The 21,857-nt window shown below is 33.1% G+C and overlaps 1 protein-coding gene across 1 annotated transcript in view; it reads left to right on the forward strand.

The window, feature by feature from the left end:
• The first annotated feature begins 15,036 nt into the window (after window positions 1-15,036).
• LOC108605166 overlaps window positions 15,037-21,857 on the forward strand; it is a 51,238-nt gene continuing 44,417 nt past the window's right edge. The window contains exons 1-2 of the mRNA XM_017994751.2: window positions 15,037-15,104; window positions 20,878-20,912. Of these exons, the coding sequence (XP_017850240.2) occupies window positions 15,037-15,104; window positions 20,878-20,912 (103 nt within the window). The remainder of the gene's footprint in view (window positions 15,105-20,877; window positions 20,913-21,857) is intronic.

The raw sequence follows: 21,857 nt of genomic DNA on the forward strand, positions 1-21,857 counted from the left end.
TGCCTTTGCGCTTCCACATTCAACTCGCTCGGAATTTATAATTAATTAGGCAGCTAATTTGTTGCTCAGAGCTCAGCTCAGCTCAGCTCAGAGAGAGAGAGAGAATTTGTTTGTATTTAGCGTAAGGCAGAAGAAGAAGAAGAAGAAGCTGTAGTGTGAGCTTTTGCCTCTAATGCGATAACTCAACGGCCGCCGTATTAATCTTGTTGCCTCTTGCCAAATTTAATATATTTTCGCACTTTTGCCCAAAAGCGTGTGTAACTCGAGCAAGCCAAAAATTCAAATCCAAATGAGACTGAAAAGCGATAATCTTTAATTTTGTTCAACTCGCTGCCGAGTCGAGTTAAGCGCCCTGACGTATTCAATTTCTAAATAATTAATCAAGACTTAAGTGTGCAAAATTCGCCAACATTTTTCGCATTCCGCAGAATTTTGATAAAGCCAAAGCTGCAATTAATTGCGTAATAAAATAAGCAAAGTATTTAAATAAAGCGCTGCTTAAAATTTAAGCAATAAGTTTAACAAACAAACAATATTTAGCGAGTTAAAAAATAATAACAATTAATTATTAAAGCTAATTAGCAATTAAATGAAATGAAATAATAAAATTAAATATGTATAAAAATAAAAATAAGCAAATTAGCAATAAATTTAGTAAATTAAATGAAAAAAAAAATTATAATTTAAGCTAATTAGCAATAATAAAGTTGAATATATATTGAAATAAAACACTGCTTCAAATTTCAGCAATAAGTTTAACCAACAAACAATAAATATCGAGTTAAAAAGAAATAAAAATTAATTAGCCATAATGAAATAAAATAATAAAATTAAATATATATTAAAATAAAACACTGCTTAAAATTTAAATTAAATAAATTTAAATTAAATAAAAATATAAATGAATTATTAAAGCTAATTAGCAATAATAAAATTGAATATATATTTAAATAAAACACTGCTTAAAATTTAAGCAAATCAGCAATAAATTTAATAAGCAAACAATAATAAAATTAATTATTAAAGCTAATCAGCAATAATAAAATGAAATAAATAAGATAAAAATAAATAAAAGCAATAAAATAAAATTTTAATATATTTAATTTAATTATTGCTAATAAGCTATTTCTATTGTTATTTAATTTACTAAATATTGTTTGCTTCTTAAATTTATTGCTTTAATTTTTTTTAATTTTATTTAAAAATGCTTAAAATTTAAACAAATTAGCAAATGAAATGAAAATAAAAATGCATAATTAAAGTTAATTAGCAATAATTATAGCAAATGTGCAGCTCTTAGGTCTAAGTTGCAATTTATAAACATTTAGTTGCTATCGAATTCTGATCTTTTAAGCCTAAGCAGCAATTAGCTATGTGTTTGTGCCTCCAATTGCAGCATGCAACATGCAGCTGAAAATTGAAGTGAGTGTCATCAGCTGCTGCTGGCGCCCCCTCCCCCTCTTTTGTAAAAGTGGGCGTGCTCTTTGCACAGCGAGAAAATAAATCATGCGTATGCAGCAGCAGCAGCGACGTCGACGACGACGGCTTTAGTCCCTTCAGCCTAATTAGATAATGTCAGCAGCACGCAGCGCGTCATTTCCTGTGCCCCCAGCCCCCAGCCCCCACCCATCCACAACTACAAAGCGGATGGACTTGACTTTTGCACACAGACGGCGTCCGGCTCACACACACACGCACACGCAGGCGCTATTGCTATCTCGCTCTTGCTGTCGCTTTGTCTACTCACGTGCATATGCTTGACCCCAATTAAATTTAAATCATTCGAGTGCGCTGCCAAAGTAAAACTAATTGCTTTTGCTTCAACCCTTTTAAACGCCACCCCCCAACCCCCAAACCACAGCTCGCTTGGCATTTTATTGTCTCAAGCAGTTGTCACACACACATTCACTCTGTCTCTCTCTCTCTCTCTCTGTCTCACACTTGTCTCAGCGTCTAATTTGCCGCAGAAATTTCACAATTTCTTGCAGCTCTTCGCCCACTTGTTATTGTTGAGCAAACTGATTGCTCTTGTTTTTAATTCAATTTGTCAGCAAACATAAATAAATAGGCAGCGTCTGCTTCCGCTCTTAACAGAGACGCGCGCGCCTCAGACAACCAAGTGGAACATTTATATTTATTTTCTTATATTCTGGCTGTGACTTTCTGCATATTAATGCGTCGCTGTTTTCACATTAATGCATTGGCTTACACACACACACACCCCAACACACACACACACACATAAATCTCAAGCCTAGTACGTGACTGACCATTCATTGCATTCATTTGTTTGTTGACCTCGAAAAAGTCGCCCCAGCTGCTATTGCTGCCTCGCTCGCTCTATAACTTTAGTTGTCCAGCCAGTTGTTGCAACTGTAACGGAAGTTGCCACAATTGCTGCTGCAACTTTCGAGCTGCGCGCTTAGCGGCTCAACAGGTTGCACTTGAGTGCGGCGCGCGCGTTTGTTGCTGCCACAATTAATGTGCAACAATTCAATCAAGCACTGAGTCATTTATTTGCTAATTAAACTGCGTATAAATTTAAGTACAAACAGCAAATTTGCTTTGTATAATAATTTAGTCATTTAATTACAGATTAATTAAATAATAAGCTGCGCTAATTGATTGACAACTTTAGCATGAATAGACATTAAAATTATTGAATAACATTAATATAATTAATTAATTTTATTAGTCATAAATTTAGGCATTTAATTATAGATTAATTAAAGAATAGGCTGCGCTTATAGATTGACAACTTTAGCATGAAAAGACAATAAAATTAATAAATAAATTAATTTTCTTAGTTAAATATAAACATAACAACAATAAGCATAATTAAAACAATATCAATACTTAAATTTCCATTTGCTTGTAAATCGCACTAATTAAAAATGGGCTAACTCGCATTGCTTTGTACAAAATCTTGGCTAACAAATTGTCAAGAATTTATATTGCATAGCTTTTTTTTTTTAAATACTAAAGCTATAGCTTACGTTTTCTAGTTCAAATTCAATCATTTGATTCATTAGTCTGATGACTTGTACTCAGTTTGAACTTTTTGAACTAAACAAAAGGCGACACGAACTCCAAATGGAGACTCGGCCTGCCAGTCTCAATGTCTGTCTGTCTATCAGTCAGCCTCACTGGCTGTCTGTCCGTCTGTCTGTCCGTCTGATATATATGTAAAGTAGTTAGAGTACTTTGTTTAATTCGAAATTGGCACACTTGAGCGTCTCTGACTGTCATTTGCTTTAAATATGAAGAGAGTTTGCCACACACACACACACACACACACGCATATAAAGTGCTTTTGTGTGTGTTGCAAATGAAAATGGCGGTAACCGCAACATTTTAGTTGCATTTGCAACATTCACCACACAAGAGGCAACGTGCCACAAGCGCACCCAAGGACATTTACCTAAATTAAAGCTAATGAATTGCCTCTTCGCCGACCTCTTCCTCCCCGGCCGCCCCTCTGCACCACACAGCTCTTTAGCGGCGCTCCCGCTTCAACATGCCCATTGTTGCTCCTTCTAACTTTCGCTGCATTCAGCTGGCACCTCCTCGCTCTCTCTCTCCCTCTCTCTCTCTCTCTCTATTATCGCAGCTGTAGTGGGTTAGTGCTGGAGGGGGGTGGGGTGAGCCACTTTGCTGTCTGCTTTAATTTGCATTGCACTTGTCTATGTTTACATTTTTTATTTCATTCATTTTCACTCTTGTTTCGACATGGTCGCCATTGCTTTTTTCTCTTTTTGCTTTGCCATTTTTTTGCATTTTTTAATGAATAAGTGCATTAAATGGCCACGGACACTGCAAATGACTGCTAAGCCCTAGACGAATATAACTACAAAACCAGAGAGTGTGAGAGAGAAATGAATATGAATAAATGTGTTTAAATGTAAACACAAGGAACGAACGCTAAACAAAAATTAAAACAGAATATAATTTAAGTAAATAAGCTGCAGAGCTAACAAATACAAATATGTAAAAAAAACAGAAAGATGAAGACTGCAAGTTGCAACAATTATATGGAAACTATAAAGCTATAGCATGTGTCGATTTGATAACTGAGTATAGTTGACAAATTCTCTGAATTTTTCAAAATTGATTTAATTGTTATTAAAAAATATTCAATTAAATAATTAAACACATTTTAGCAACCTTAGAAATTTGCTTGCTTGCATTAAAATTGACTAAGCAGCTAACTTGGCTAAAAACTAAGCTTAGAATGCAATGAAATGTTGCTAACATTACTAACTAATTAATAAATTTCAGCTAATAATACTGCGCAAATTACAGACTGCGCTTTGCTCTAAAGGCAACAACATATGGTAACTTAATAATTATTATTAAATGTCTCATTAAAATGCATTTTTTTAGGCAAGAATTTCCACTGCTGCATGCTGGGGCATTATAAAATTTAAAGTTGCTGTCGAGAATGCTGCTGTGTGTATATCAAATAAAGTCGAAAGCGAAAAGTTTGTAGTCTCAACATATTTGCATTTTCAACTGACTAGAGCTGTTGGTATTTATTTTTCGTTCTTTTTGGCGCTGCTGCTGCTGCCTGCCACTGGAGCTGGAGCTGGAGCTGTGTGTGCCACAGTGAGTGGCACAAATAATTGCCTTAAATTAGCGCAGCACTTGCAACACACAGCACACAGCGTGCGGCACACGGGACACAAGTCAGAGTGGGAGCTAAAAGACGCCAGAGAAAAACCAGAGTGGGGGGCATTGCAGCGCCTAGTGGCATCAACATCAGCAGCAGCAGCAGCAGCGTGGCAGTGGCAGTGCCTCGTTGCAAGTACTTTATGCAGTAATTGCACTACTTGTCTAGAGCTAAAGGCAGCCCCGAACGCGAGAGGCCAAAGGCAGCGCCTGTTGTATTTTATTCAAGTGCAATTCATTTTGAAAATTAAATATAAAAAAAAAAACAAACAAATAAATATTGTTATTATGAATTAAGCGTATAATTAACAGTGCAGACAAACAAATTAATTTGTTGCTGCTTCAGCAAACTAAACTCAGTTTGTTTAAATCGAAATTTCCAAGGAATTACTTTTTTAAATTATGCACATTAAATTTACTAAATTTCAATAAGTACTGTTGATTGATGATTTTAATTTAATTTAAAAAAATATTTAATTTTTGTTTAATGAAATAATTATTAATTTTTAATTTTTTGCTTTTAATTCAATTCAATTAAATTTTCTACTATATTGAATTATGTACTTTAAATCTACTAAAGTTTCAATACAAGTGCTGATTATTATTTTATTTGATTCAAATTAATTTTAAAAAATATTCTATAATATTATTTAAATTGTATTTAATTAGTTAAACGCTTTAACTTTTAAAGTTGCTGTAGTTTCAATTTCAACTTCAATATGCATGTAAATTAACTAGAGAGCGTCAAACGACTAGACATATAATTAAAATTTCATTTTTATTTTTTTGCTGCCTCACCAACAATCTCAATTAATTGAATAATATTTGCAATAAAACATGCATTAAATGCATATATTGTTATTATGATTTTAATAACTGCAAATTGCAAAAATATTGCAGCGCATAAAGTTAATTAAATAAATTCAGTGTGAGTGCGCACAGAATTCATATAAAATTAATAGTTTCAATTAATGCAAAGCAGCTGCCAATCGCACACGCATGTGTGTGTGCGCGTGTGTGTGTGTTAAACATTGTAAGCTAATGCAAATCACTATTGAGTGTTTATTATGCATTTTTTGCATACACTATGCGAAAATACTTGGCAAATCGAATTATTATAGCGTTAAACAGGAATATTTGTAATATTTTAATATATTTAAAATACTTTAAAAAAAATGTTACTGCCACATTATTTATCATAAGTTAAAGTTCAATATTTTAGCGCATAAAAAATACTAATACATATTTTCAATATTTTTTAGATTTTATTTATTATTCCTATTGCCACGTTATTTTTTACTACATTTTTTTAAGCCAAAATAAATTATACATTATAAGCATTATATTTGCATTTATAATATTTAGCATATTTTTTAGATTTATGTATTTTGCCATATAACTACACATTTATTTACTGTTATTTATCACTAGCGTTCTCAACTGCATAATTAATTGTTTATCTGCGTTATTATTTCTTGCTTCATTACTGCCTTTTTTTCATAACTATTTGTATATTATTGTTAGTTTAGTAACGTTCTCTTTGTCTTATTAAATGTCGCATTAGCCCAACGTTAATTAAGCCGCATAAGTCGCTTGCCACAGCAAACTAAATTCACATAATTTGTTCAACGCTTTTTTTTTTTTTTGCTTATGCTTGGAATTTTTTGTTATGTTTTTGTTTTTTTACGCTTACCCGCAGAAAAGTTCAAACACGCGCCCACACACATGCACATATAGTTTATTCATATATATATTTATATAACTGTGTGTGTGTGTGTGTTTTATCTAAATTTTTAGTTGTGGGGACACTTGAAATCTGTTTTAGGTTTTGCTCACTTGGAGTTTAGCGGCACCACCGAGTGCGCTTCAAACTTGCAACACACGCGCAAAAAAAAATATAAAAAAAAAATTATTTAAATATTTAAACGTACTAACAAAAGTTTATTTTTTTTGCGATTTAATATTTTAGTAATATATTTATTTTATTTGAATGCAAGCGGTAAAAACGCGAAATGTATTTTTGGCCCACAAGCAGTAAAAGCACGTAAATTTGCCACACGTGGCAAGTAGCAGCGGCAACAGCATGCGTCACTGTGTCGTGTAGCAATTGGAAAACGCGCAAAGACTGAAGCTGCTACCGATGCTGCCACTGATGTTGCTGCTGCTGCTGCTGCTGCTGCTGGCTGCTGTGGCATGCAAAGATTTTCGGTTGACAAACGAAGTTGCGGCCGACATTTTGCTCGGGCAGCCGAAGCGCGTCGTGCGACTCGTGCCACACGCTTGTTGCAGCAACATCGGCGGCACATGTTGCCGAAATACGCGCTGTGGGGGCAGCAACGACAGCTTTTTTACTATTTTTATATGTGTCTGTGTGGCATGTTGCACGTAGGTCAGTGACGCTGCCGCTGTTCAATTTTCTTCTGCGCTGCCGCTCGTTGTTATTGTTGTTATTGTTGCTGTTGTTGTTGTATTTTCACGCTGCGTCTGTTTGCTGTTTTGTTTAACAATTTCGCTGCCGCCTTTTGACATGTGGCACGCGCGCCGTTGCTTGTGGCAGCAGCCGCATCTAGCACTGGATGTGCCACATTTATTGTTAACAGATGACAAAGCAACATGCGGCATGCACCTTTGACGTGCCACAACAACAACAACAGCATATATATATATATATAAATGTATTAAAATAAATAATAATAAAAAGCAAGCAAGCCACAAATGCATATAAAAAATTGCAACTTCATCAATATCTCTGGGCAAACAAAAAAATATAAAAAAATATTAATATATTCATATGCGCTTGTTATTTAAAAATGTGTGAAAAAGGCATCAGCTTGATATTTGTAATACTTTAAATTTTTGTAAATTAATTAATGAGTTTTTAAATCAATAAACTTTTAATTTGTTGTTGTTGTCATTTGATTGACTTACCTTTTTTTTTCGTAGAATAATACATGAAAATAAATTTAAAAAGAAAATAAATTAATTATAGTTATGGTAAAAAATGTTTTTTTTGTGTTAAGAAATTTAAATGTTTTATATGCTATTATTAGTTATTATTGTGTTTCAAACAGAGTTTCTACTTTTAGCTTTTATAAAAATAATAAAAATTGCAAATTGCAATAAAAATTGATTCAAAAGTTTGTCCACTAAGCTGCAATAGCCAATTTGCTATTCTTACCTTGAGCTGATCAAATTTACGCTACTTAAGTAGCTCATATGTATGTGCATGTGTGTGTGTGTGTGTTCACTCTCAATGGTCAACATCGATAGGGCAATTGACAATGTTGCTGCTGGTGGGGGGTGTAGCATTGTGTATAATCATAAATATGCAACTAAGCTTCACTGTACAGTGTGTACAGACACTGGAGCAGAGGCTAAGACTGAGGAGGTTGGTTATTGCTGCTGCTGCTGCACAAACTTAATTATGGCGAGCATTAAAAATGCAACTGTCAAACCCAGGACAGGGACACACATAGAAGAGAGTAAGAGCGCCAGCTGACAGGCTGCCTTAAAAGATGTGCATCGTATGTGTGTGTGTGTGTCTCATTTTTTACCCACAGCACACCACCCCACTACGACGCCCACCTTAACCGCAGTCTCGCTGCTTATGCCGAAACATTCTGCGGGGTAACTGGGTCACAAGGATTGCCCATTAATTTATAATAATTTCAACTAAGATTTCACAATTTCTTTTCGCTCCCTCCGTCCACTCGCTTTTGCTCTTTCGCACACACGCGCCAGGCTTTTGCCTTTAACAATTTTCCCATTTTCCATTCATCATGCGCGCAGCTGCCAACCCCCCAAACGCCCTTCCGCCTGCCCCGCTGCCCCTTCCTAGTGTTCCCTTGTTGCAGTTGCCACTGTCAGCGCCCGCAAAAGAAAAGTCAATTTCGCGCACTTTGCATGCGCCCCCGCCCCGCCCCTGCCCAAAGAGCCGCAAGAGCAACTGTTTGAGTTGGCAAATGCAGCCGGACCTCAGCCCCCCGCTGCTCACCCCGCTGCTCATGCTTACCGCCATCAAATTTACAAGCGCAATGCATCAATCACTTGACGCTCAAGCGGTTGCTCTTGCGCTCTTTTCGCTGCTGCCACAAAAGAAAAGTTAGTTGCACGCTACTACTAAAAAAATATAATGCCAATGGCCAATTTGACGTTAAGATGCAATTCGTGAAATATTCATCAAATTGACTGCGCACTGGGCTCATTGAAATCACTCGGCGAAAGGCAAAGCCGCAAAAGCAAACGAAAGACAAAGTGAAATAATAAAATATGTACAAAAAACCAATCTATCCACTATAGAACAAAGGACAGGCAGACAGGCTAAGCTTGCTGCACACATTTAGTGTTGTGGGCTTAGCTTATCTAGTTGCTGTCATTGGGCAACAATTACCCTAAACGCCTAGCGGCAGATTCAGCAAACAACAGAGAACATTTCCCTTACTAGTAGGGAAACAACAAATTTTCTTAGCAACATGTTGCTAAGCATGCACACAAATGATCAAGACGGCAACAAAAGCTGCGAACTGTAAAACTCAAAAGGCTGCGCATAGCGCTCAAAAAATACATGAAGCACAGTTAGCTGCGTCAACTGCGCAGCTGACGTCGCTCTGCGCTGGGTCGAAAGCGCAGCTGACGTCGCGCTGCGCTGAGCCTAAAGAGCAGCTGTCGTCGTGAACTAAAACGCAAGACGAAGGCAAACAATGAGAAGAACACATAACGGTGAATAGCGCAAGCGAAGCTGAGCGCACCAACACATTTGCGCTGACCTTAATTTCGTTTGCTTGCGTTTAGAATTTTTCGTTTTCAAGGGCAGCGGCAAGCAGCACAGTGGAAAATAAATGCACAATGGGCAGCATATTGTTTAAATAGCAATAAGAAATATTTTTAACTAACCTGCTTATAAAGCACATGGAACAAGACTCCATACTCCAGTCTTTCCTTTTGTTATAATTATTTTTTTATTACTAACAGTTCACAATTATTTAATTTTATTAACACGCACTATATTTATTGCACTCACTATTTTATTTTTAATAATTGCGCAAAAAAAAAATAAATAAAAATTAAAACACAACCACTGTCACTTGCACTTGAAAAAAAATTAATGCGCAATAGAATTGACACACAAGAGAAAGAAAAAACTGACAACAGGAGCGCTAGCGCTCCCGCGTCTCCAAAAATTATGTTCACACACACTTGCAAAAAAAAAAAACAAAAAATAAATGCGCAATAGCAGAAATTCACCACAGGAGCGCTAGCGCTCCCGCGCCTACACTATTTTTTTCTCACTTACACTTGCACACGAAAAGAAAAAACTAATTGCGTTGTAAGAAACTGACCACAGGAGCGCTAGCGCTCCCGCGCCCACACAACTTTTTTTCTATGCACAGCCGCCATCTTTTTTTCACTCCACTTTTCACACACTTATTTAACAGCTTATTGCTTAGATTAAGACTTAAAAACACTAACAACTCACTTAATTACACTTTACTAACTTAGTTTAGTATGATGCACTAATTTAATCACTGCAACTTGCGCACTTCAAACGCTTTACGTGCGCCTGCGTTGCTTACCCGAACCGAAATGAAAAATTGAGAGCGCGCGCCTAAGAGAGCGTAAGAGCGTGAGAGCGTAAGAGCCTGGCAGGTGAATATCAAATGGTTGCCACACCAAAGCTGCTTGCTATGTGCATTAAGCAGCTGTAGCGCGAGTTTAAGAGAGTGCAAAAGCCTGGCGGTTGAATATCAAATGGTTGCCACACCAAAGCTGCTTGCTATGTGTAATAAGCGCTTGTAGGCGAGTTACGCTACAAAGCTGCTTGTTATAATAGGAATGTAGCAAATGCAGCTTAGCGCTACTAACTATTTAACTTTAATCTTTGTTTTAATTACAGCATTTTATTTAAATATTACTAAGCTAATAAAAACAAATTTTTTTGCATTTTCAGCTAAAATACTGCTTTAAAAATTAAAATTTAAAATAATGCATATGCAGCTATAAGCGCTAATATATTTGCTATGCTATAAATTAAACAAAAGTTCAGGCGTGAGAGCAATAGTTGCTAAAAAGTGCTAAGCAATCATAAGCTGAGCATGTTGCTAGCAACAAATGTTGCGCAACATAGCGCGCACTCTCTCTTGCTTTTGCTGACAAGCTGCAAAACGCGAGCTAAATTTCCTCAACAGTTGTGCAGCCGTTGGGCAATTGTCTAAGGGCAGTTTTTCAGTCTTTGGCTTGGCTTGTTGCTAATGTTATTATTATTGTTGTTGTTGTTGTTGTTGTTGCCGCTGCTGCTGCTGTTGTCATTAACCAAGTGACTTATTGACTTACTTATGAACCTGAACGCACACAGACTAGACTAGTTTGGGGTTTGGGGGCGGTCTCGTATATCAAGCGCACACCAACGCAAATGGTGCTTAAGATAGACAAAAATCCAATTGCGTTTTCATTGCTTCAACACGCAGTTTTTTGTTTGCGCTTTTTGTGCTTTTTAGTTGCTGCTGCTGCTGTTTGTTTGCCAAGAAGTTTGCTTGTGTTAAATAAAATGTTGCATACTTTGTGGCGGCAGCCGTGGCGATAAACAAAAATGTCCCACACACATGCAAGCGCTCAATTGCTACGTCTGTGTGTGTGTACTACCAACACTTTGTGGCTTTGTTTTGACTTTTATACTTAGTTTGTGTTTACTGCGGTATTATTTTGTTGTTATTGTTGCTGCTGCTGCTGCCATAAGCTCTGCTTAAGTGTGTTTACATACATGTGTGTGTGTGTGTGTGTGTGTGTGTGTCTTGCCTACACTTTAACCGGATTATTAATGCTTGTCTGGCTGCTTCAAATTAATCAAGTTGACCATTCATTCATTCAACGAGCTAACTCGAGTACGCCAAGCACTCATGGCCATGAAAACTTAATTAGTCTTTAGTGCTAAGCACACATACTAAGCATATATATATATGCTAGCTATAGCTGTAGCGAAATGCTGCGCTCTCAACTATTATTTGTTATTGTTATTGCTTTATTTTGATTGATACGCCAAGCAAAATTATCACTTGTGATTTATTTATATGCGCTCTTAATTGAGCAAATTGTGCTGACTTACAGTCAGTCAGTCACTTAATTAATAAAAACAACAAATGATATCATCATTAAATGCTACAGATTTCAATTTGGTTGTTAATACCCCAAAACAGCAGCGTAAAGTTGCTTTAAAACGCGTTAAGCGCACAAGCCCCAAGCTCAAGTCACTTGTTTGCATTAATAATCCGCCAACAGAGCTTAGTAAACTCAGCGAAAGAGCTACCAAGAGAGAGAGAGAGAGACTGAGTTGACAGCTGCTTTAAGTTAACTTTGTTTTCAGTAGCAAATATTTGCAAACACTGTAAAAAGCTTAAATGAAAGCAAAACATTATTTGTTGTCAAAGCTAACGTAACGCATATAATAATATTAAATTATTGTTAAGCTGTCAGCGCTGCCAGCCTTAAAGGCAGCCACTACTAACTGCAATTACTAGGGCCAGTCTATAAATTTGACTACCCGCCGCCCCCCTCGATGCGATTTTTGCTTATCTCATTGCCTGCGCTGCTTATTCGCGTCGATTGATATTAAATTTACGCGCTCAACATAAATTTATGCCACAGCAGCAACTGCAATTGACCCCCCCCCCCCACCAGTCACTCTGCTTGCCCACTGCCCACATCTGCAAGTGCGGGCCGCGACTAAAGTGAATTATGTGGCCATGCGCAAAGTTTGAACAAAACACAACCCAAAATAAATCGAAAAACTTTTTATTTGTATTAAATAATTTATACGTACACATATATATAAACATATATATATTTTTCCACAGACTTGCCCTCGGTATTATTATTCAGTTGCCTGCGCCTGGGCTAAATGAAATTTTTATTGGTTCGTTAATACAAATGCCGCTGCAAAGTCCGCGAGCTACTTTTAAATCGAGATTTTTACAGAATTTACGAAAAATACATTAACTATAACTGCACTTCAAAAACGCAGCTATACACATTTTTCTATGTTTTTTAGCAAACATTTTTACAAGCATTTCAATTAGCAAGCATCACTTGCGTTGAATTTGATATCAGAATATTAATTAATAATAATTAAATTTAAAATTTAAAAATTTACTAATTATAGTATTAAATAATAATTTAAAATATAATTTATGCGCTGAGTTCCATTTTTATAGCAGTTTGCTCTTAAAATATTAATTAATAATATAAATTAATTAATAATTAATCAAGAAAATAAACCAAGTGCTTATATTTTAATGCAAAGTTCTATACTAATTTGAAATTTAAAAAAAATTATAATAATAATAATTATGAAAAGAACAATTTTATAGCCGTGCACTTGTTGAATGTGAAATATGAAAATTAATTAATAATAATAATAAATAATATTAATAAATATATCATATTACATTTGTTGAGTTGAAATTAGAAATGTTAATTAATTAAATAATAAAAAATAAAAATAAGCCGTTAAAATATATAATTTTAAAACTCTGAAATAATAAAAAACAAAAATACAGACAAATTAATAATAATATTTATAATAAAATTAAAAAATTTAAATAATTTATAAGAATGAACAAATGTTTACATAAGCATCATGAATTTTATGCAGGTTTATTTAAATAAAATATAGAAAACATATTTTTATAAAAACTTTTTTTTAAGCAGTTGTGAATAATTAAAAATGAAACAGCTCTGGCAATTCAAATTAGAAAATAAATATTTGACGCTTCACTTTTAATAAAATTGAGTTGCGGTCTTTTGTTGCACAGGGTATTTAATGAAACAATGAACTCTACACTTGCACGCATGTTGCACAAACAAGCCGCAAATTTATTTGTTTATGCGCGCTCTCTCACACACACACACACACACACTATGTAGTGTACTTATGCAAATTTTTAATGGGTGTAAATAAAGCAGTCCGCTGTCCCAAAAGCTATCCAACAATCTTTGTAACCATAAATCTGAACAAACAAACAACAAGAGCAAGAAAACCACGTGAACTGGAAGCCAGCAACAACAACAACAACAACCACAATTTTTAGCCCACAGTTGTCCATCATCAGCGGCGGACGCATGGCGCATTCCATGAGCATTGTTACTGCTTGCAACGCTTTTGCACTTCACTTCAGCTAAAGCGACTCACCTGCCACTGCCACTGCCACACACAATCAACTGAACTGAGAAAAACGCAAAAAAACACAAAAAAAAACAATTAAAATAAAAATATAAATAATGCAGACGATTGCTGCATACGCTGCTGAATAATTTACATTTATTATACAAATTATTTTTCTATTTTTTGCTGCCCAAATGTGTTGTATTAATAATAATTTTGAATTATTTTTTAAATTGCAAAAAGTGCAACTCTTATTGCAGCCTAAAATGTAAAATTGTTGCTAACTTTTATTGCAATTTTAAAATTGTATAAGTCAAATTTTAAATGTTGATAAAGAATTTAATATTGCTTCTAATTTCTAATGCAATTAAAAATAAATAATATTGCAAATAATATTTTAAAATTTATGCTTAAATTAAAAGACTAAACAACATTTGAATGTTGCTCAAAAAGTTAATGAAATAATTGAGTAAAATGTAAAAGTAAAATATAAAAAAGATGTAATTGCTGCTTTAGAAATTTAAAAAAAAAGTTGTAGCTTATGCATTAAAAATAAATTATATATAAATATTGCAAATAATTTTTTTTTACATTTTGCTTAGACTCAAAAACTGAATAACATTTTAATGTTGCTTAAAAAAACTGAAAAAAAAAAAAAAATAATTGTGTAAAATGTAAAAAAAAAGTAATTGCTGCTTTAGAAATTTTTTAATTGAAAAAAATATATAAGATTATATTAATTTTAATTTTAGCTACAATAAAACGCTTTATTATTAATTTGAATTTTAAAAATATATACAAGATTATATTAATTTAATTTTTTGTTTAATATTACTAATTTTTCTTTAATAATAATCTTTAACTCACAACTTTGCAACATTGTTTATTTACTTAAAGTGCATTTAATGTTTTTGGTTACGCAACAAATTACATGACAAATTGAATGTAACCATTAGGACAGCGAATAACAAATAACTCACACACACACACACACAGACGGGGGGGGCAAGCCACAGACACTCGCAATTTGAGTTGCGTGCAAGGCGTAGGGCGTAGGCAGGGCGTGGCAAAACGATTCGGTTACGTGGGTTTCAGGTTTCAGTTACGGCCAAACTCTCTGTGTGTGGCGCGGGGGCACTCTTGGCCGTGTTGCAAGCACAATTGCAGAAAGAGGACAAAAGGACTGTAATTGAGTGAAGGCAGGAAAATGACCAATGGAAAATTACGGGCAGCGAATGAAAACGGGCTACACAAAAATTCCCGCTAGAGATGCTGCCCAAGGGTTAGAGCCACGGCTAACTGACCTCAAGGGGGGTGGGCGCGAGGGTAGCGGGGGGTTGTGTTTTGGCGTGACGAAACAATCTCGTTGCCACACACACACACACACACACACACACATACGCATCAATTGAAAATTGGAAATTGGAATTTTCGTGCAAATATTTTCAAACCAATTTCAATTTTACAACACGCAACACCGCTAACTGCCGTTGCCACCCCCCCTCCACCCGCTGCGCTCTACGTCATAATTAATGTGCCTGATTTGCAGCCTGAATTGCCATGAATAAAAAAGAAAAACAAACAACAAACCATTGGCCAAAGCCAATGCGCCAAATCTGCAATGCAATTTGTAGTTCCAGCTGTGAGTGAGAGTGAGAGCGTGTGAGTGTGAGCGAGCGCGCGCGCATTAGTTTCGTTTCATTCTCAATTGCAATTTGATTTTGCATTTCTATATATATATATATATCTATAGCCTGTGCGCTGCTTTTATTCTAATTCGCTATAAAAAAAAAAAAAACTGCAAACTTACTTTCTTCAACTTTCTTTTGATCTGCAGCTTGTTTGTTGTTTGTTTTCTTAACTTTACTTTTTATTTTATTGCTGCTGCACTTTTGTTATTTTTTTTTTTTTTTTTTGGTATTTTAATTTTTTCTTTTTTTAACATTTCAATTTCAATTAGGTAAATCGCTTTGGTTTGATTTTAATGCGCGCCGCTGTTTTTTGCCAAAGCGCACAAACTTAAATATTTAACATAAAACTAAATGCAAATATACATAAATATCTTGCAGCAAAATAAATCAAGTTTAAGTTTGTTATGCATTAGAGATTTGAATATATGCAAAGAATGAAAAAAATAAATCAGAAAAAAATTATTGTTATGCATTAGAGACTTAAAAATATGCAAAGAATGAAACAAAAATTAACTGAATACTAAAATATTTAATTTTTTTAAATGCTAATACTTTTAAAAAGTTTTTGCTGCATATAAAAATTTAAATAGTGACAAATAGCTGAGCAATAATAATTTAAACTAATCAAAATTTGAAATTAAAATGTACATTAAATTAATTAAGTATTTAAGTATTATAAATTATAAAAATTTGACATAGAATTCAGATTAAATTATTGCACAATTTAAGAACTCTATTATTGTGATAAAAAAAAGTGTTTAAATTTATTATATAATAAAAAAAATTTAAAATTCATCTATAAATTCTATTCAATTCTTCTATTCAATTTTTATAAAAAAAGAGATACGACAAATTAAAAAATATATTATTAATATAATTTAAAATATATTTACAATTTTCCTATGCATTCTATTCTATTCTATATTAAATATTTACAATATATAAAAATAATATCAAATTTTTTCTATTCATATTTTTGCTTCAAAATTCTAAGAGTAAAAATTTAATTCTAAGATTTTGCTAATGTTATTATTCTAAGCAAACTGAACTTAACTAAGGAAAGTTTTTAGTGTTGTAGCATTACCCTTGATTATATCTGGCCTTGATATTATTTAATATAAAAAATAATAATAAAATTTTATTAAATATAAAATATAATAAAAATATATAATATATAATAAAAAAATATATAATATTTTTTATATATTTATAATTTTTATTATATTTTATAAAAAAAAAAAAAATAGAGTTATGATAAAAACTAATAAAATATATATAATACTATATATAATAAAAATATGTTTAAAATGTTCTATTGTATTTTATGTATAAATTATAATATAAAAAAATATATTAAAATTGTAATATATTTTATTGTATAAATGTTGTAACAATATATTTAAAATTTTTTCTATATATTCTATATATAAATGTATAATAAAAAATATGCTTAAAATTTTTTCTATTATTATTGTTGTTTAAAAAGCTTGTTAACTATTAAGCGTTACTAGCTATATATTAGCTATATAACTATATATTATATTTATTTAATGTAAATTTGCTGCTAAAGTGTATAACAAAGTCGAGTAAGTAAAAAGTTTTTGGCTTATGCTAAAAGCTTATGTCGCTCTGCTATGTTAACGGCCTGTTACAACAGTTATGTATGTGTGTGTGTGTGTGTGTGTGTTGTTTGCATTGTGTTGGCAACTGGTTTGGCTAGACAAAAGACCAAAGTCGCTGGAAAATTGAATAAGTGTTAATTGAATATGGCAAAGACAACTCAACGCTCAACGCTGAGCGCTCAACGCTCAACGTCGCTCTGAGCGTTAAGCATTTTCATTTTCATTTACATACAGCGCGAAGAGTCACGTGTCCACGTTGAAGTCACAACGTCCGTCTGTCTGTCCGTCCGTCTGCTCGTTCGTCCTGCCTTTTGCCTTTTGCATCATTCAGTTGAAGGATTCAGCGATGCGTAGCGCTTTCAGCTGCTTTTAATTTTCGTGTCCGCTCAACTTGCAGTTTTTGTGCTGTTTTTATATTTTCATTCCGCTCTTTTGTCAATGCGTTGTTTATTGTTTAAGTGCGTTCATTGTTGTTGTTGTTGTTCTAGTGCCTGCGACATAAACAAAACTATGAAATGGCTTTGTCTATTAAATCGTCACTCATTCATTCAATCAGTCAGTCAGTCAGTCAGTCAGTCATTCAGTAATTGCACAACTTTTACTTTAGTTTATTCACTTTCTTCTCGCTCGCGTTCTTCTAGATTCATCAAAAAGTTCACTATTCTCTCACATATTTTCCATTTGGCATTTTGCTGCTTCTACTTTACAGCTTTTCATTTTTCTTTTTTTTTTTTTTTGTTAGCAAACTTTCCCTGCAGTCGTCATTGCTGCTGCTGCTGCTGTTGATAAAGACGCCGCTTTTGTGGTGAATTTAATTAAATTTATGAAAAATTTACATATTTATTGGTTTAAATGCCCCAAACAAATTCTCGCTCGCTCGTAGTTTTCACAACAAACAAACTTACTTTACATTTAAATATATAGTATATATATATATACATATATATATATATGTTATATGTAAACTTGCATAAACAGTTTGAAAGCCCACGCCTTGTAAACTGTCGAAACAAAAATAATGCAAATGCAGTAGCAATAAAAATAAAACTTTTCTTTCGCCGCTCGCCTATGTGTGTGTGTGTGTGTGTGTGTGTGTGTATGTGTGTGTGTTTATCTTGTCTTGTCAAAATTACAGTTTAGCATTGGTTTTGAACTTGGCTTGATTTTTATTAATCAAACACAGTAAAAAATATGCCTTAAAAATTAAAATCATTTAATCATTTCTTAAAATTTTAAAATAGTTTTAATATAAGCCTAATTAGCTTTTATTTAATATTTAATTTAGTTATTAATAGCGTAGTTAGTTTTTTAATTATGTTTGTTTTAATGTTATATTTTATTTCAAGATTTTTATTTTTCATTTTTTTATTTTAAGATTTTATTTTCATTAATATGAGCCTAACTAGCTTTTATTTAGTATTTAATTCAGTAAATTATTGAAGCAATAGCCTAGTTAATTTTTTTATTATATATAGTTTAATTTCAATTTAACTTAATTTTTAAATTAGTAAAAATTAAGAAAATAAAAATTTAGCAATAAAATGTTATTAAATTATTAAAGTTAATTTTTTTATTATATATAGTTTAACTTTATTTTCACTTTGAATTAAGATTTCATTTAACTTTATTATACTATTATTTTTATATAAGTAAAAAAGTAATAAAATAAAATAATAAATGCTCATATATATTACTATTAAATTAGTTTTTTTAATAATTATTTTTTTTGTACTGCACTTTAGCTACTTATATAATTATTATATACAAAACTAAATATAGCTTAGCTTACAATTAATTTAGTTTAGCATGTGACTTTAATTTCAACTAATATCTATTGCAATAAAATGCCCAAATTGCCCACTGTCTCTAATTGGAATTGTAGATCCGAATATTATTTTAACTTACATAGCTCACGGCTTATTGATCGCACATGCGTATCAATAAATATTAAAGCACTAACAAATATTCGAGCTTGTTGTTAATAAAATACAATAAAAATAAAGAAATTTATACGCACGAGATAATTCTATAAAATATACAGAGCAGCAGCATAACAAGCACAGGTTTGGTTTTATTTGTTGTTGCTGTTGTTGTTTTTTGAGTGGAGCGTAACAAATGATATAAGCCCGATGTGATGTATGTGACTATATTGAGGATTTAGTTGGCAGTAGATAAATGTGCAAGGCTTTGAGCCATTCAACATGCGTTCGTTATATTTTTAGTTTAAATTCCGCTTGAGCTTGAAATTAAAACAGAAAGCCGCAACTCGTTAGAAAATCAAATGACAGCAAAATTCCAATTATAATAAAAAACCTTTTGACCAAAATTTATGCAGCCACAAGCAAATAAAAACGCTTAGCATGGATTTGATTTTAATTCTAGAACTTTAAAGTCAGTTGACCAGTTTGGCAGTTGAACCAGTTTAAAGAAAATTGTAAGAGTTTCCAATGGATAGAAACCAAATAAATAGCAAGGCACAGTGGGCTTAACTGATAGGGCGTGCAAATAAAATTTTAAGCATTATAAGTTAGATTTTTAATAAAATATGAAATTAATAATAATTAATATTCTTTTTAATAAAAGTAATAAATAAATAAATATTTTGTGCTATAAAAACATTAACAAAAAAAATTGATTTCATATTTATTTGTGCGTTTTTATAACAAAAAATTGTTTTTAAGATTAAAAAACAAACAAAATTTTTTTTAAAGCAATAAAAAATAAATAAATATTTTGTGGTATAAAAAATATAAGCAAAACAAAAAAAACTGTTTTCATATTTATTATTAAGCAAAAGATTGAAGATTAAAAAAAACTTAAAATAACAAATAAATTTTTAGCGTTGAAAATAAATAATATTTTGTCATAACAAAACAAAAAAATGTATTTCATATATTTTCATAACATTTTTATTGTTTAAAAACAACTTAATAAAATTGCATACATATATTTTTTTTATTTATTATAGCAACAAATAAATTGTAAGCGATTAAGTAATAAAAAATAAATAAATATAAGCATAAGAAAAAAATTGATTTTATATTTATTATAAAAAAAATTAAAAGCTTTAAGATTGTTTTTAAGCATGCAAAAAAAATAATATATATATAATAAAAATATAAATAAACGTTGTATTTTTTGTGAGCTAAATGTAGTTGAGCCCACTGTGCAGCAGCAGCAGCTTATAAAATAAAAAAGAGTCGCACGCATACAAAAATAAAAATAAATACAAAGAACTATCAAATTGCTAGAATTGTAATGAACTGAATTTTGTATGCAGCAGCTGTAGCCAGAATGTTAGTTTAACCGTTAGGAAATGCAATTGCTATGCAAGCGATAAACGCAGCTAAAGGCTGCGCATATTAAAAAGGCGCACAAGTGTTAATGGTCAAGCCAAAGGGTTAAAGCTAAAGAGCGAAGAGCGCAGAAACCGGCTACAGAAATGAAAGTGAGAGCGGCGGCGACGACGGCGGCTTGGAGTTCGATTCGAGTTCGAAACTTCGATGCTTCGACGAAGCTTCTTGCAATTTCTTGAGCATGCGCTGAGCTCAGTTAGCGGTTTGCACTTGCGCATTGCGGACGTTGTTATCGCTGCTCGCTGCCACGCCTACAAAACGCCTACTTTTCAACTCGTGCTGCCATATAGCAATAAATTATTTTTTTTATTGAAACGCGCCAACAATTGTGCTGTTTTTTTTTGTATTAAGTATTAAAATAACAAAAATATGAAAATGCTGTTGCATTGTCTGCTGTTGCTGCTGCTGAGCACAGTGCAGGGTAAGTGGCTAGAATAGTTAATTTTAAATTAAACAGCAAACGCACACGTAAGCGGAAACGCTTTTTGTTAAATGTTAATCAGTTTGCTTTTAATGCTGAGACAAAAAGTGTTGACGTTGCCAATTGGCAACTCTTTTGTCTTCCTGGCGCGTTGTCTCTTTTTCTTAACAGTGTTTTTTTTTTTTTTGGGCCCGGTTGTACTCGTATTTCTTGTTTTGATCTCTTCGCCGCGAATTAGGTAACATTGTTGGCATTTCATTGACTTTTGCTCTTAAGGTACTCCCCAAAAAAAAAAAATTGAGAGCGTAACTGGTTTACCAACTGCCTGTGCAAGGTCAGCGCTGTGCTGTGCTGTCCTGGCCTGGCCGGTTTTCACTTTTTGCTTGATCCTTACGTAATGGCTTGACCTCCAACTTGATTAGTTAGTCCATTGCTTTAATTAACATTATTTGCCCGCTGTGGCGCGCTCTCTGCTTATGAATATGCAAATATTAGCGCGTTTAGATTTCTGCATTTTATACGCTTAGGGCATTGATTTAATTTCATGGTCAAACTTAACTAGTTAACATATTTGCTTCATCAGCTGCCGCGCGCTTATAAATTATCAATAATAAATACAACAACAACAACAACAAAAGCAAGCAGCAAATATTTTCTTCTTGCTGTCGATTTCACTTTCATACAAAACTTGTTTATTGTAAGCGAGAGAGCGAGAGAGCGAGAGAGCGAGAGCGCCGCATATTGCATTAATTATGTACTTTTTTAATATCAAGTATACGTAACAGTTAATGCTGTACCACAAAACCAAATCGAAATCTCACACACACACACAGTTTTCATTTTATGCAAGCGATTGTGACATTGATTTCATATCCACACACACACACACACACACACACACACACACACATAGTCAAGCGGCATTGCATAATTGAAACTGGAGGG

The sequence above is a fragment of the Drosophila busckii genome, chromosome X, assembly GCF_011750605.1.
Source record: "Drosophila busckii strain San Diego stock center, stock number 13000-0081.31 chromosome X, ASM1175060v1, whole genome shotgun sequence".
In the NCBI taxonomy this organism is placed as follows: Eukaryota; Metazoa; Arthropoda; class Insecta; order Diptera; family Drosophilidae; genus Drosophila; species Drosophila busckii.